A 17889-nucleotide genomic window follows, 5' to 3' on the forward strand; every position below is an offset into this window, starting at 1 on the left:
CAGTCAAGACCAATGCATCCTACTAGTTTTTACAGGCTTCAACCCACACTCTTCACCCCTAATCATTAGTACCAAGGCTAAGGACAGGACCCTAGATGGGGGCAGAGCTGAGGCACAGTTGGTTAAAGGAAAAACAGGGGTTAAAGATGGCATTGTCAGAACACTGGGCAATAATTGTATTATATGCAAATACGTTTTTAAATGAGTCTTGGGGCCTAGGGTGGAAGTCATGGAGGTGGAGGATGGGAAGAAAGGCAAATTGTGACTGGAGAAAACGTCTGAGGCTTAATTTCAAAGTTTTAGAAGGTTCCTAGTCAGCCACTGCTGTCGGTTGTTCTATTGCGGCACGCAGCCTAGTGTTGGATGTGGGTCACCAATATACGCCCCTCCTATCCCTGATTCTAGGGGTACTGTTTAACCTAAGGCTAACTAGAGGATTTGGAGGAAGGTAAAAGAGTTAATAAGAAAAAAGCAACGTGGGGCTGGAAGAGGGCAGAGTCGACACCTGAGGAGAGGAACCCGCAGCCGGCCCCTCCTAGGGTCTAGGGGAAACGAGTTGAACTGGATTTAGCCCTGAAGGAACTGCTGAAGAACACTGAGGTTCGCCTTAAGAATAGGGAAGCACGGGGCAAGGCAGAATTGCAGAGAGTGACTGTACGGGTCCGAATTATTGGCGAGTTGCCCCGCTTCCGATCCCCAGCGCCCAGAGACTTGGACAAGATTAATTAGAAGCCATCACCCTGCCCTGGGACCCTGGGGCCCTGCCCGAGGAGACTCCCGGGGTGAGAGGCCGGGCAAACTTGGGCCGTCGTCACTACGCCTCCCAGCTCCTCGGAGCCGCCCCAGGGGCAGGGCCAGGCCAACGCCGCCCGTGCAACCCGGCCCGTCGCCTCCCCGGCCTTGGAAGCCGCCGGCGGCAATCCTGCGGATGCAGGGACAGGTGATCGACCGGAAGCGCTCTCCACTCCCACGCCCCTCGCGCGGGTCTCTGCCCGGAGGGTTGAGCTGGGCAGCCGAGGGCAAGGTGGCGCGCGATTCCGACCTCCCCATTTTCTTAGAGGGGGTTAGTTGGGGGTCTTCAATTTGCCCCACCAACACTCGTGCGCCCGGATGCGTTCCCAGAGTTTGCCTGCCCCGACCCACGTCCCCAAGCCGCTCTGGGACCCTGGTGCAGGTCAGGGTCTGAATTTTCTTCCTTTCCTCATTTGTCAGTCCCTTTCCGGGTACGGGTGGGCTTTGTGCCCTTTTCTCCGAGTTCCGGGACGGACGAGGAGTGCGTTTGAGGAAGAGGGACCGTGCCTCGGAACTTCTCTTGGCGCCCAGAGGACTGCTTTATATGCAGCAGGGGCTCAGTAATGATATCAGTGGCAATAAAAGAGCCCACGGCTTTCATTTTTTTAACTTCTTCAATTTCTACTCCCTCTTCCTTCTACACCCCGCCCATGAAACGGTGCACTCTCCCTTTAAGACTAAGATGGTGGCTTGCTAAGATCTGGACTTCACTTCCGGTGGGGAGGGGGGCGGGACCCCAGCCCGCTCACGCCGGAAGTGGTTTGCGTTTTCAAGATGGCGACTCCCTATGTAACTGACGAGACCGGCGGTGAGTGCGGGAGGCGCCGAGCGGCTTCTCTCCGGGCTCTCGGGGCAGGGGTTCGAACTTGGAAAGGGGTCTGTGCCCCGCCCATCCCGGGGCCCCTCCTTTGCCCCGCCCCCCGGACCGCCTTCCCCATTCATTCTCTCCTACGGGGTGTCACCTGCGCCCCCTTCTGGTCTCGTGTTTGGGGGTCCTAGCTTCCGGTGACCCAAACCCTGGGGTCCTCAATGCTGGTACCTGCTCCAGGACCCTCACGGGCCCTAAGTGTTTCTCCAGCAGTTGGAGCATCCTCTGTCTCTTTTGGTTTCTCCAGCCTTGGAGGCTCCTACATTCTCAGTTCCCTCCAATTCCTGCCTCCCCATATTCCCCTCCCCCATCTTTTAGTGATGCTTGCTTTCTGCCCTATTCCACTCCCGTTTAAATTCTTTTTCTCGAGAAGCTATACCTGCTGAAGAACTCATCATTGCTACATAATGTTTTTTCCACTGTCTCCCTTATCTTCATTGTTGAGCCACGAAAATCCAGAGGTGTGAAGGGAAGAGGAACCTAATTCAACTTTCAGCTTGGGTTTTCTCCTTGATGGTACCACCCTTCTCTCCCTTTTCCAGTCATTGGTGGTGATACGGGTTGAGGGTGTCCGAGGTGGAAGAAAGCAAATAGGACGATGCCTAGTGGCTTTTCCTCAAGCCCCTTGACAAGTTGATAGAATCCACTGTTCCTTCTGGCTGGAGAAGAATTTCTATCCTGGGTGCCTGAGATATGGAAGTGTCTGCTGTGTATGTGAGGTTTGTGTGTTGTAAACTGAAATTCAAGGGTTTCACATGGTTTTGCCCCATCCTAATTGTCTCATTGTTAGAAACTTAGTAATGTCTACCCAGTGAGGATCCAATAATATACGCGGAAGCAATTTGTAAAATGCCGTGCAAGTGCAAGATGTTACTGTTTTTGTAGCCCTTGTTGTGTTAAGTGTACTCTTCTGTAGAAGCGATGACACGGTGTGCGCTGTTCTACACACAGTCTGTTTTTTAAATGGGCCGGTTATGCTTCTTGCCTGTTGCTCTCCATGTTCCTGATTTTTCAACCCACCTTTCCTGTGGTACCTAACGCAACCCAGGTCTCTGCTGCTTCTCCCAGACCTCACATTTCAAAGTGGTACGACCCCTCTTCTCCTCGCCTTACCCAGTATGTCTTTCTTCAACTAGCTCCTTTTAATGTGTACTTTGAAAATACCACTTATTGTCCAGTACATGTCTCTCTATCCTTAACCATTTTCTTTACCATGACGTAATGAAAATCCAGATACCACATCTTGCCTTACTCTCCCACCTGGAGGTATCTTCTGGTTCCTGTGGCTGTGTGGAAAAGAAGGAATCGGACTGCTTACCTACTTTCCCTTACTCGTTCCAGATTATTGTGTACTACTGTCACTCTAATCCTTGTAGACGGTATCGTAATGCTGTTGTCACTCTAACCCTTGTAGACGGTGTCGTAATGCTGTTGTCACTCTAACTCTTGTAGACAGTATCATAATGCTGTTGTATCATATTTTTTTCTCCACTCTGTTTCTTGCTATCACTCTCAGCGTCTCTGGCACCGTTGCAGTACTCTGATCTTGTAGTTCCTCAGCAGGAGACCATTGAATTTTCCTTTCTATTTCAAAGTAGCTACACATCAGAATCACTACAACGGGTATCTCACTCATGACGCTGCTTCCCCTTCAGGTGCTCCCCATCACTTCAGCCACCTTTCTAGCCACACCTACCGAACCAGCTTTTTGCCCCCCCTTAGGCTCTCTGGAAGGAGCCATGGTGTTGCAGTGGTAAAGCGCTTGGCTGTTAACCAAAAGTTCGACAGTTCGAACCCACCAGCCACTCCGCAGGAGAAAAGACCTGGCGCTCTGCTCCTGTAAAGATGTCAACCTAGGAAATCCTATGGGGCTGTCATATAGGGTCACTGTGAGTTGGAATCAACTTGATGGCATGCAGCAACAACAACAGGCTCTCTGGTTCTTCACCCTTCCCAGCTCACCAAGTCTCCCAGCACCTTCATGGCTACCTTTGCTGCTTCCCAGGTAGACCTCTGTGACCAGTCACTTTGATACTGTCTTCGTTGCTTTATTCGTTTATTTTGATTCTCCTACCCATCAACTGTTCTCTTACTTTCTGCTTTTAGGCCACAGCACATTGTTAGAGAAAAAGCACAAAACTAACAGTTAGTATAACATAACTTCATGTTAACTTCTGTCAAGATCACAGCTTCTCTACAGTTCTTTTGTCCTGATTTCCTTATATTCTCCCATGGTTATTTCCACCAAACTTTTCCAGCTCTCTGTGACTTCACCTTCTATTTCACTGAAAAATCAAGACCTAGCACTTCTGTTTTTTTCCTGTTCACAGCCAGATTTTTTGACTATCAGGTCTATACCTGCTATTTTCATTACCTTTCTTTCTTTTTTTTTTTTTTTTTTATTTCTAGCACCAGCCTCTCTGCTGAGTTGCCTGTATCTTTTTCACTCCTGAATGTATTGTCATACCTCAAACCCAGCCTGACCAAAATCAGTTTTTCCTTTCTTATTTCTGTTAAAGGCACCATTGTTGTAGCCAACCCAAGATCAGCTTTATGCATCATCTCTCTCTTTTTAATTGTTTTAAATAGATTTTATTTTTTAGAACAGTTTCAGGCTTATAGAAAAGTTTAGAAGATGGTATAGAGTTCCCATGTACTCCACACCCAATTTCCGCTATTATTAACATCTTACATTAGTATGGTACCTTTGTTATAATTAATGAATCAGTATTGATACATTATTAACTAAAGTCCATACTTCATTCAGATTTCCTTATTTTTTACCTCCTATCTTTTTTCTATTGCAGGATCCCATCCAGGATACCACATTACATTTAATTCTCAAGTTTCCTTAGCTTCCTCTAGGCTGTCACAGTTTCTCAGACTTCCATTGTTTTTGTTGACATTGAGGAGGACTAGTTTTGAGGAGGACTAGTCAGGTATTTGGAAAGTCTGATGGCTTAGTGGTTAAGAGCTATGGCTGCTAACCAAACAGTCAGCAGTTCGAATCCACCAGGTGCTCCTTGGAAACCCTGTGGGGGTAGTTCTACTCTGTCCTATAGGGTAGCTGTGAGTCAGAATCGACTCGATGGCAATGGGTTTTGGGTTTTTTAGTCAGGTATTTTGTAGGATGCCGTCTATTGCAGTTCGTTTGATGTTTCTCTCATGATCAGACTGTTAGTTGCTGTCAAGTCGGTTCTGACTCACAGTGACCCTACGTTCAACAGAACGAAACACTGCCCAGTCCTGCGCCATTCTCACACCATTGTTAGGCTTGAGCCCATTGTTGCAGCCACTGTATCGATCCATCTCGTTGAGAGTCTTCCTCTTTTTCACTGACCTTCTACTTTACCAAGCTTGATGTCCTTCTCCAGGGACTAGTCTGTCCTGATAATGTGTCCAAAGTATGTGAGACGAAGTCTGGCCATCCTTGCTTGTAATGAGCACTCTGGCTGTACTTCTTCCAAGACAGATTTGTTCATTCTTCTGGCAGTATATTCAGTATTCTTCAGCAACACCATAATTCCAAGCATCAGTTCTTCAGTCTTCCTTGTTCATTGTCCAGCTTTCACATGCACATGAGGCGACTGAAAACCCCATGGCTTGGGTCTGGCACACCTTAGTCCTTAAAGTGACATTTTCGCTTTGTAACCCTTTAAAGAGGTCTTTTGCAGCATAGTTGCCCAATGCAGTGCGTCCTTTGATTTCTTGACTGCTGCCGCTTTGGTCGTTGATTGTGGATCTAAGTAAAATGAAATCCTTTACAACTTCGGTATTTTCTCCATTTATTACGATGTTGCTTATTGGTCCAATTGTGAGGATTTTTGTTCTTTTTATATTGAGGTGTAATCCATACAGAAGCCTGTGGTCTTTGATCTTCATTAGTAAGTGCTTCAAGTCCTCTTCACTTTCAGCAAGCAAGGTTGTGTCATCACGATTATACTGGGATTATGAATTTTGGAGGGGAACACCACAGAGGTAAAGCGCCATTTTCATCACATTTCAAGAGTACGTAGTATCAAAATGATTTTTCACTGTTGATACTGACCTTGTGCACCTGTCTAACATAATGTTTGTAAAGTTTCTCCACTGTAAAGTTACTCATTTCCCTCACTTTCCATACTATACTCTTTGGAAGGAAATCACTACTTGCAGCCCACACTTAAGGGGAGGGGAGTTATGCTTCCCCTCCTTGAGAACAGAGTATCTACATAAGTTATTTAGGATTCTTCTATATAGAAGATTTGTCTCTTTCCCTCCCTTTATTTATTCGATTATTTATTTATATCAATATAGACACATTTATTTTATACTTTGGTTATAATCCAATACTAATTTGTTTTGTTGCTCAAATGCTCCATCTTTGGCTATTGGGAGCTCTTTGAGTTAGCTCTTGTATCTCTTTAACATGCCCCCATCAATGTAGGGTTGTTTTTTCTTTTAGTAGTTTTTTACTTTCTGGCTCTAGGATATGCTCTAGGCATATCTTGTATATTTCCTGATCCAGCCCTGGAATCAGCTGTTTCTCCAGGGTACCTGTTTCCTTTTATCGGAGAAGAGTGTTAGAAGCCAAGATCTGGGTGCTAGTTGTGCTTGTTGCTATTGGGATGTCGTTTTTGTATCATCTTTTACTCTTCTCTTGCTCCCTCCTCCACATCAGTTGTCAAAATATTCTTCTATTCCTATTGCCATTACCCTTATTCCATCTTCATTACTTGTTAGCTATATGACGTTGGAAATTTTATTTATGTAACTCTTAGTTTTCTAATTGATGAAACTGGAATAACTCCTACAACATAGGATTATTGTGAGAATTAAAATCTAAATGAGATAATGTACATGTCTGGCACATAGAAAGTGCCCAACAAATAGTTCAGTAATTATTATGTAAAGGTTATTGTGTGGATTAGAACAGATTATATATTCAGAGTACCAAGCATAGTACTTGGGCCATTCTAAGCGCCTGATAAAATTCTAGTTTTCCTTATGTTACGAGTATTGTTGTGGCCTCCTAAATAGTCCTTCTGTCTCCAGTCTCTGTTTGTTCCAGTTCATCTGACATACCGCTGCCAGATTACTGATCCTTAAGTACAAACTTGGCTATGTAATTTTTATTCAATATAATTCATCTGCCAGAGTCCACTGTTAAATTTGGCATAAATTGTTCTAATCTTTATTTTTCTTTGCATTTTTTAATGTGGTTAAGTCAGATGATATATACATTTTTATATCTTACCTTTTTATTTAATCTTGTGACCTAAATATTTTTCTCTGCTATTAAAAATTCTCTGTAAACATCTTTTAAAATACCGGCAGAACATTTTATTGTTTGGATGCACCCATTCTTACCTTTCCTCCGTTACTGGGCTTTTAGATTGTTTCCAGAATTTCTGTTACAAGAACTCTGTGAATATTTTTATGCATGAATCTTTTCCTGCATTTAGGGTTATTAGGATAGATTTCCCAGAAGTAGAATTACTGAGTTAGAAAGTACAAATATTTTATTTATTTATTTATTTATTTTTAACAAAAAAACCAAACCTGTTGCCGTTGAGTTGATTCTGACTCACAGTGACCCTAAGGGACAGAGTAGAACTGCCCCACAGGGTTTCCAAGGAGTGCCTGGTGGATTCTGTTGTAGGGGAAAAACATCATAAAGTTTAGTAAAGCAAAAGAAAGTTTTATTTGGCATATATTCAAAAGGGCAGAAGTGCGAAGCGGACAATCGTGCTGCCAGAGCCATGTCTGCCCGAGTCCAAGGAAATATCACAGAACAGATAAAAGTGGGAAAACGGACAAGCACGCTGCCACAGCCACGTCTGCCCGAGTCCAGAGAACAGTTACAGAGCCATCAGTGTATATTAACATTACCAGTGGGCAAAACCGTTGAGAACTTAGCCTTTTCAGATTGGCTCGAAACTGTAATCCTACATTTTGAATTATCTTTTTTAACAATCATTGGTACAGGTTTCAGTAACAAGAGTCAGGAGGGTCTTCATTGGTCTAACAAATTTCTATTCACTAAATGCTAATAGAAGAAGGTAAGAGTGGAAAGTCTTTTGGGTTCTTTTTGATCGGCTTTATGTGAAAGTTTCCCTAAAAGATATTTTCCAAGATTATCTTAGCTATTGTCTTTATACCTCAGGGCCCAGTTGACGTGTCTTTGTGAGTCCTTGTGAGCCCAGCTCCAGCTGGGTCACATTCTCTATGCTCAAGGACAGGGAATAATAACTCCAATATTATTTCCTAAATCAATTCGAACTGCTGACCTTTTGGTTTGCAGCTGTAGCTCTTCACTGCTACTCCACCAGGGTTTCCATGTTGGTTAGTTATAACATTAATTCATGTTCAGTGTGAAAAACTTGGAAAATATTTTCACAAGTCGAATGAAATGTAAATCATACACTCGATTGGTAACTCCAGAACGCAGAGATAATTACAGTTAACGTTTCCTTTTAGTTTTTCTTTCTATGCACACATCTAGCGTACATATATTAACATAAATTTGGATCATACTGAATGGCTTGTATTTCCCAGATGATGATGGTCGGAACATTTAGTAGTCTTGTGAGATGTACTAAAGAATAAATGACTAAAATAAAAATAAGAATAAGGTTTCAGGCAAATACATTTGGGAAACACTATAAACCATATTATCATCTTGATTATTCATAGGAATAAGAACATATTAACTCTGACAAGTCTTGCAGTTAAGAACAAAAAAATCTTTTTTAGGGAGTTTAACTCAGGATTTCCCAAACTTACGTAATAATTTTGAGGTAACCCAAAAATCTTTCGGGAATTGACTATCAAATTTACATTTGGACTGTCCACTCCTGTTTTCAAGATACTACTGTCCGGTATGGAGCCCTGCTGGCGCCATGGTTAAGAGCTTCGCTGCTAACCAAAAGGTTGGCAGTTTGAATCCACCAGCTGCTCCTTGGAAACTCTATGGGGCAGTTCTACTCTGTCCAGTAGGGTTGTTACGAGTCGGAACGGATTCAATGGCACGTAACAACAATAACAACTCTTTAATATAAGCACAAACTGCTCTTCAATATAGTATTATCACATACTATGTCGCTGCCTATGCCTTCCAATGAAATTGGGCTATGTAATATAGGCCAGGTGGATACGGTGTGATGATATATAAACTTTAGAGTCAGACCTGTGTTCAGGTCGCAGCTACTTACTATTTGTGTGATTTTGGACAAATCTTTAACTTTTTGAAGACTGTCTCCTCAATTGTAAATGATGCTATCTACCTGTTGTCTAGATTCAACAAGATAATGTATGTGAAGTCCGTGGTGTAATGTTGGTGTTAGCTGTGGTCAGTGGGCCCCTGACTTAATGGTGACCCCATGCACAATGGAATGCAAAATGTTGTCCGGTCTTGTGTCACACCCATAATTGATTACACATCAGACTGTTGTGATCCATAGGGTTTTCACTGGCTGCTTTTCAGAAGTAGATCACAAGTCCTTTTCTTTCTAGTCCATGTTAGTGTTGAAGCTTCACTGAAACCTGTTCAGCATCGTAGCACCACACAAGCCTTCACTGAGGCTGGTGGGTGCACAAGACATACATTATCTGGGAACTGAACCAGAATCTTCCTCATGGAAGGTGAAAATTCTACCCCCGAACCACCAAAATGTTCTTTCCTACCTGTTTTATGATACATGTTTTGTGATTTTCCACTGCTGTGACTGCTCGTGGTTGTTCCTCTTCTTGGAATGCCCTTTCCCTTCGTATGTCTGCCTGTATTAGCCCCTGGTATTGTTATTATTGTGGGGCCCTGTTAGCACAGAGGTTAAAGGGTTTGACTGCTAACTGAAAGGTTGGCAGTTCGAAACCACCGGTGGCTCCGTGGGAGAAAGATGTGGCAGTCTGCTTTGTAAAGATTGGCAGCCTTGGAAACCCTATGGGGTTGCTATGAGTTGGAATCAACTTGATGGCCGTGGTTTTTTCGGTATTATTACTACCACCTAGCCTTTAAGGCCTAGTCCCTGAGGTTTTCCTCATTACTATCTCCTTCCTCCACCAAACCGGGTGTGATTATTGATGCCCTTGAAATCTCTAATCAGTGTACCAGTACATCAGGAGACTTATGATATTTATATTCTTTGCGTTTTTGTCTTTGCCTGCATAACTTGGCCCCCACCACCCTTAGACTGTAAATTTCTTGAAAGTAGAAATGATTTTACTCATCTTGATAATCCTTGTAGCACTTAGTATAGTGCTCATCTCATAGGAGGCATTAATAAATGTTTACTACATTTTATTAATTTATAGTCTGGCTTCTGACCACCCTACTTTTCTGAGACTAAACAAGGATTTCCAAATTGTCAAATTCATTAACCTTTTTATCAGTTCTCCTTGTCCTTTATCTCTCTCAGTATTAACACCGTTAGACAGCTGCCTCCTTGTCTCACTTAAAACCCTTTGGGTTTTTGGTGCGGCTCTGGCTTAGTACTCTTTTTCCTACCACTTACTTCCTATCATCGCTGACACCTTTTCCTCCTTGAGGAGAATGATCATGACCATTTTTCCAGGATCACTCCTTCAACTCTGATCTTTTCTTTTTGTATTTTCTCTATCTTAGAAACTGCATCCAGGTCTTATAACTGTTGGCTGAGACCATCCTCAAGTCCAGATCTGTGATCCAGATCTTCTCCTTCTTTGAAATGCGCCCCTGTGACTCAGCACGCTTTTAACAGTCGCTTCCGCCTAACCCCTTGAGGTTCTCCTCCCAAGCCTGGCGATTTTGTGGGACATAGTCTCTCCATTGTCTTCTGCTTACTCCTGAAAACGAGGCCATTTTCAGTTTAAGCGTTTTTATTGCTAATGGATTTAAGGAAACAGATCAGGGATTACAAAACAGCAGACATGGGGAAATGACAAAGTTTACGAAATTCTTACAGTAACGGTCTGTACTCTGTAGTTTCTGACTCTCAAAGATGTTGCCTGAAAGTCCTGATATTCTGCCCTTGGTTTTTATTTCTAGGGGTGGGAATCGCCAAACCTCTCCCTTCTTTTTGACTTCACCCTTGGATACCATCAAGGCCAGAGGATGGAACCAAGATAACATAAAATAGGTGCTCCTTTGTGATAATGGCCTATTTGTATCTCTGAGGGCTTCCAGACAGGATGGCCATTCAAGAAGCTTCTGCCCTGCCTTTCCTCACACTCCATCTTTACTAGTCTGAATCCTTCAACTATAATTTCTGTGCAGTATATTTAAGTATATGTTTCTGGCGTTGTCCCTTTGTCCCTAATTCCATGTAAAACACTGCTCGTCTAGGATTAGTTATTTTCACAAATTTGTCTTCTCCTCTGCATTTTAGCTTTTATTCTCTGCCAAATTTTACACATTCAAGAGTCATACTGTAATCAGTTTGTTTATCTGTGTGCTTGTTTGTTACCTTTCTTCCACACTAGAATGTATGCTACAAGAGAGCAAGAACCTTGCTTGCTTTATTCATTGTTAAATCTCTAGCTCCTATTACAGTGCCTGGCACAACAGTAAGTGCTCAATAAACATTTTAAATGAATGTGTGAATAAATGTTCTTACCATATGCTGGACTTACCCTTAGGTATGTTGTGGAAATCAAATAAGAGACTACATGTGAAAAGCACTGGATTAAATCCACTGTAGCATTGTTTCGGTTATTTCCTCGCTCTCATTCAAATCTCGGCAGCCTTCAGATCCTGTTACCTTATTCTTCATAATAAATTTCTCTTTCCTTTTCCTTCCAACACCCATAGAGACCATCTAAGTTCAGTCTTCTCACGTTGCAGCTATTGCATTCATTTCTCTACCTTTAGTTGATGTGACACATTTTCAGGTTAATCTTCTTAAAACATTGCTTTGAGCAAATCACCTGTACTCGGTTATTGGCCTTCAGTGCTCTTCCCACATTATCAGGCTTAAGTCCAAATGCGGTGGAGGCTGGAAGCCTTTTATATTCTGATTAATTTACCCCAGCGTCCTTTCGTATTACATAAGACTTTTGCCCAGAATGTATTGGATTCTTGGCTGTTCCCTAAATATTATAGTTAAATTTATTCTTTAATTCAGCCAATATTTACTGTCATCTGTGGGCCAGGCCCTTTGTTACAAAGATCAAAGACACAGTCCCTGTTCTCCAGCAAACAGATATATTAAACATTAGAGCATGGTAAAGGCTAAGATAGGTGCCGTGGGTGCACAAAGAGCAACTTCTAACCTAGTGTGGGGTAGGGAGGTCAGGGAAGACCAGTAGGAATTGACTAATATAAGAAGCGAAGAAAGTATACTTAAGGCCAAGGGAAACCAAAGCAAAAGGGCATAGAGAATATAGGCATGGGTCTGGGTTAGATTTATGAATATTTCAGTGGTTAGATTAGAGAGTGTGAGTGGCTGGGTGCTTAAGAGGTTGGAGACTAGCAAGAGCTAGGTCAAGAAGGCCTTCTGTGTGCTGCTCTATCTTCCTTGCACATATTACCCTGAGGGCAACAGGAATCCAGGAATAATTTTAAATAGGGATCTGACTAGTCTGATTTATCCCTTCCTCCTATTTTCTCACCCCTACCTCCCGCTTGTCTAAATCAGGACTCTGGTTGGAACCCCTATTGAGAATTTACATTTGTAACAAGTTTCCAGGAGTTATTCGTAAGGATCACCTGGGAATCTTGTTAAAAAGTAGATTCTGATTCAGTATATTTGGGGTGAAAATTCAAATTCTCAGCAGGGAACCAGTTTGTTCCTGTTCAAAGCCCTAGTCTAAATCTTACTTATCTTCCAAGGTTCACAACAGATGCTGTATCCTTCATAAAATCTTTTTAAATCACCTGGTTGAAAGTAATTTCACTCTCCTCTGTACACCTATCATTCTCCAAGCCATTTTAGGCCTGAAACCTAAAATCACATTTTTAAAGTCCATAATAGAACAACATTAATGGGAGTTAGTAAAACAATGTTTATAATTTTATCACCCCAACACAACATTTTCATTATTGTACATTTTTTTCTAGACTTACAGATAAGTATAACATATTTAATGGTTGAAATCATGGCATATATGCAATTTTATTATGTGTTACTTTACATTATATCACGTTGCATGATTTTTTTATTCATCATTATCATTTTAAATGGATGTATTATATATATATTTAGCCATTCCTGTATAATTGTATATAATTTTTAGCTATCAATAGAATATGCCATAATTTTCACATGAGTATTTCTCCCTCTTCTTTTTTTTCTGTTGGAACTGTTTCCTTATGCAAAATTCTCAAGATTGGGATTACTAAAACAAAGAGTGTTGACTTATCTTCGACTTCTGACACCCTCAGCCTTCCCCCAGTCACTGAATTACCAAATGTTGATTCTTTGGTAATGTATCTGGCACCAGTCCTTTCCTTTCTATTCCTACTGTCTTAGTCCATCCTGCCCTTCATGCCAGGATTATTGCAATCTTTTTTCCTAACTGGTTTCCCCAGTCTCCAATGTTTTCCTTTTCCAATTTGCCATCTCATCATGCCAGATTAATTGCCCTAAACCACTGCTTTGAAAAAAGGACTCATTCTTTCAACAGATATTTATTGAGTGCATGCCACGAGCCAGATATTAAACTCCTTAACTGGCATTCAAGGTCTGAACATTGTCCCGCATTGCTTTATACCAGCCAGCCCTCTGGCCCAGCGAGACTGCTCTATTCACCGTCTCCTGAACATGCCATACACAGTCCCATGTCTGAATTTTTGTTTTAGAATGAGCTGTTTAGAATCCATTCTGCCTCTCTTTCCATTTACTTTAGTTTGGCCTTTTTTTCAAAGCCCACCTCTAGTCCCCGTCCTCCCTCCACAAAGCCTCTCGGTTTTTTCAATTCTTCAGTTTTTACTCAGCCTTCAAGCTGAGGAACCACATTTTGTCACTACTTGCCACTTAACATATGCAGCCTTGTATAATTATTTATATTTGACAATGTATGTCCTGTTTCAACTAGATTAGAAGCCCTTTGAAGGAAAGGGCAGGATGTTGGTCTTTTATAATTCCAAAGCCCTATCTATTGTAGCTCGACAAAAAATATCCTTGGTGGCTGTCGTTATTCACCAGACAAAGTCCGAATTCCTTGACCATGTTTTTAAGGCTTTCTAAAATCTGACCCCTTTTTTTTTCCCCCAACCTGGCTTCCTATGATTCCCTAACATGAACTGTCTGATTCGCCTGGACCCTTCTTCTTTCTGTTCCCTACATACTGCGTGCCCGTTCCCACATCCGTGCCTTCCTTTACTCATGTTTGAGTGCCCTTCATGTTTTTTCTTCTTTCCTTCCCTTCCACCTGTTAAATTTGATATATTTCCTTTAATAATATTTTGTTTTAATTTATTAATGATGCTTACATTGTGAACAAAAAACCAATTCATGTAACAAGATTTAATTCACATGGGAGGCCCTAGACTTGACTTTCTACTTTTAAAGATCTTTCTCTCTTTTAAATAAAACAAAAAAGATATATATTTAAAAGTTAATGGTTCCTACCCACCACCTCGTCTTCCACGTTATCCCTCTCAAAGTTACCAGCATTAAAGGCTTGATATGTGTCCTTCCAAGGTTCCTATACACAGACTGACTATAGACCTTTAGCACTGCCCTTTCCTCCAACAAAAACGGAACCATACTCTACACTGGCAGTTCTCAAAGTGGTCCAGGATCCCTGGGGATCTGTAAGACCCTTTCAAGAGGTCTGCAAGCAGAGCTGTTTTCATAATCACCACCACCACCACCACCAGTTGCCTTCAAGTTAATTCCAGCTCATAGCGAGCCCATACGCGTCCGAGTAGAACTGTGCTCCATAGAGTTTTCAGTGGCTAGTTTTTCTGTGTTTGCCTTTTTCACTAGGTTGACATTTGTTTGCACTGATGGTGCAAAAGTAGTGGTGGGTAAACTGCTGGCAGTTCAGCACACTTCTCGGCAGTGGCACCAAACTGTGTTTGTTATTGTATTCTTCAGTGCAACACACTTGGAGTAAATAATGACAGTTTCACTTACAAATAGCCTTAATGAAGCAGTAAAAATTATTAATTTTATTAAATCCAACCCTTGTATACAGTTAAAAAAATAAACTTTATATTTTGATACATGTCTTTTTAATGCTCTCTATGACTAAATGGGAAGTAAGTATGAAACACTTCTGCTACATACCAAAGTAAGAAGGAAAAGCACTTGTGCAATTCTCTGGTTTGCAAACTAAACAAGCGTCTCTGTTCATGGAACACCATTTTTACTTGGAAGAACCACTGACAAACTGGTAATTCAGACTTGGGTATCTGACAGACATTTCCTGAAAATAAACAAAGCAAGCCTGTCATTTCAGGAAAACAACTGACAGTATTTATTGCCAATGATAAAATTCAAGCTTTCAAATGAAAATTAGAATTCTGGAAAACTTGTATCTGGCAGTTCGTACTTGACAGCTTACCAGTACGTGAAGACTTTTCTGATGACATTAGTAAATTTTTTTTTATATTGGATAATGACATACATAATATTATAAAATAAGTGTGGAAAGGGGGTCCTGAAATAAAAAGTTCAAGAACGGCTGCTCTGTAAGTTATTCTGCAGCTTGATTTTTCACTTGAGTATATCATGAATAGCATCTAAGGTCAGTACATTTAGATCTAACACATTCTTTTTAATAAGAGCGTAGTTTTCCATTGTATGAGTGAACCAGATCTGTTCAGTCTTTCCTCTGTTGATGACCACTCAAGTTGTTCCCAGCTTTTTGCTAATGCAAATAATGCAGAAACAAATATCCTTTGTCTATATCCTTGTGTACTGGTGTGTACTATAGTATAGATTCCTAAAGCTGGCCTGTTTTTCAAGTTCCATCTAAATAAAATTTCCCCTTCTCTATGAAGTCTCTTGTCATTTCTTCCCCTATGGTTCTTGTTTTTGCCCACTTTGTTATCCTCTTCTTCATTCACTGCCTTTTGATGTACTATGCTGTTGTCTTGCGTTTTTTGTTTTGTTTTTTAACTCTCCGCTGTGCCTGACTTATCCTGCCAACTAAATTGTAAAAATAGAAGCTCCTTGACAGGGATGGTATATTATACTGCGTATTCCCCATAGGGAGCCCCGGTGGCGAAGTAGTTAAGAACTCGACTGCTAACCAAAGGTCGGCAGTTTGAATCCACCAGCTGCTCCTTGGAAACCCAATGGGGCAGTTCTACTCTGTCCTGTAGGGTCACTATGAGTTGGAATCGACTCTATGGCAATGGGTTTGTTTGTTTTTTTAATTATTTCCCATAGAGCCTGCCTTTAAAAAAAAAAAAAAATAAGTAGGCAGTTAGTAAATAATTAATGGGGAAAGGGATTAAGGGGCGGTACCTTAATGGCTGAGTTTGGTGGAGGGATGGATACTGAGGGAAGATGAATGCGTTCACGCGTCCTTCTCTCATCTTGGGGAATGTGCGAAAATAAGAATAACTCGCCGACTTAATTTCTGTCATTTCAGGCAAGTACATTGCCTCGACACAGCGGCCTGACGGGACCTGGCGCAAGCAGCGGAGGGTGAAAGAAGGCTATGTGCCACAAGAGGAGGTCCCAGTGTGCGTGGTTAGGCCTGAGGAGGGGATACTTAATGGGCTTCCTACAGAGGGATAGAACGAGCGAGCGTGCTTATGAGTTCAGGGAAGACTCTCCTGAGCCCCTACGAAAAGGAAGGAGAGGCAGCTATCTGAGAGAGGAGAGGAGGGGGTAGGATCCAGGGGTGAGTGAGGATTAGAGGTTACTAATCCTGTTTCTATGGCCTCTGTTCATAAGAACCTCCAAATAGCATTCGGAGATCCAGAGCTTCGGTTCTAGGGACGCTCCCACAACCTCTTCTGCTGAACAGAGGAAAATTGGGGAGGGACCATGGAATGAGGAAGGAAGAGGGAATGTGATTAGGGTGAAGTGGCTTGGAAGGTCAAGAGAAGGGCTCAGAAAGTCAGTGACTCTTTGAAACTGTGTTGACATCTTCTGTTCTCTTCAGGTATGAGAACAAATATGTGAAGTTTTTCAAGAGTAAACCAGAACTACCCCCAGGGCTGAGTCCCGAGGCCACTGCCCCTGCCACCCCACCCAGGCCTGAAAGTGGCGAACCAGGTCTCTCCAAGACAGCCAAACGCAACCTGAAGCGGAAGGAGAAGAGGCGGCAGCAGCAAGAGAAGGGAGAGGCGGAGGCTTTGAGCCGGACTCTCGAGAAAGTGTCCCTGGGAGAGACAGCCCAACTCCCCAGCGCTCCGCAGGGCTCCCGCGCAGTCGCTACAGCTGTCTCTGACCAGCCCGACTCAGCTGCCGCTGAGAAAGCCAAGAAGATAAAGAACCTAAAGAAGAAGCTGCGGCAGGTGGAAGAGCTGCAGCAGCGGATCCAGGCTGGGGAGATCAGCCAGCCCAGCAAAGAGCAGCTGGAGAAGCTGGCAAGGAGGAGGGCACTGGAGGAGGAGCTGGAGGACTTGGAGCTCGGCCTGTGAGGCCTTTGGGGAATGGGGAATGGACTGCAGAACAAACCATGGGGCTCTCTGGGGTCCTGGGGGATGTGGGCAGCAGTAGTCAGGAGGGGTACCTGGCTCACTTCCACCTCTTGCTGCCTAACTCTGTCTTCCAGAGTCTAGCCTCTCCCTCATTTCTTCCCTTTTCTTCCCAATGCCTACTTTTTGGACTTTCCCCCTCCTATTCCCAGTGTTTAAAATCTCAGTGACTACCCCAGTTACCTTTGCTGCTGGTTTGGGTGTTTTGTTTAAAAGAAAATCGGGTGGGTTGGAATCTCTCAGCTGAGATTAGGGGTAGGGGGAACTACACCCAAGTCTTGGAGTCTTGGTTCCTGTTCACAGTGTTTAGGGGTTATTTTCCCCTCCATCCCCACTTTTTTTTTTTTTTTTTTCTTCTTTTTTTAAAGAACGAGAATAAACTCAAGTAGACATGTCTGGCTTTGCCTCTGTTTTCAGCCACTAGTAGGAGTTTTGTCCTCCTAAGTTTGGCACAGGAAGACAAGTGTTGGGAGTAATGTTCCATTTAATTTTTTAAAATTATGAGCGTATGACTAAATTAGCCACACTAATTTCTGTATATGTTTGCTCAGACTTCATGGAACAGAAATTAGTAGTATAATTAAATGAAACTTAGAACAAATTTAATTCGACATGTTAATTTATATATGTCATTATTGTGCTGCATATTAATTTGGCCTTTGTACCTCCC

General features: G+C 42.5%; 1 protein-coding gene across 1 annotated transcript; it reads left to right on the forward strand.

Annotated features, from left to right (window-relative positions):
- Positions 1-1056: 1056 nt before the first annotated feature.
- PYM1 (PYM homolog 1, exon junction complex associated factor) lies at positions 1057-17615 on the forward strand. The gene is given in 4 exon segments (XM_004379956.2): positions 1057-1517; positions 1519-1600; positions 16163-16256; positions 16682-17615. Coding segments are annotated over 4 exon segments (819 nt in total). The 5' UTR covers positions 1057-1355; the 3' UTR covers positions 17163-17615.
- Positions 17616-17889: the final 274 nt, after the last annotated feature.

This window comes from Trichechus manatus, unplaced genomic scaffold, assembly GCF_000243295.1.
Source record: "Trichechus manatus latirostris isolate Lorelei unplaced genomic scaffold, TriManLat1.0 scaffold00069, whole genome shotgun sequence".
Classification (NCBI taxonomy): domain Eukaryota; kingdom Metazoa; phylum Chordata; class Mammalia; order Sirenia; family Trichechidae; genus Trichechus; species Trichechus manatus.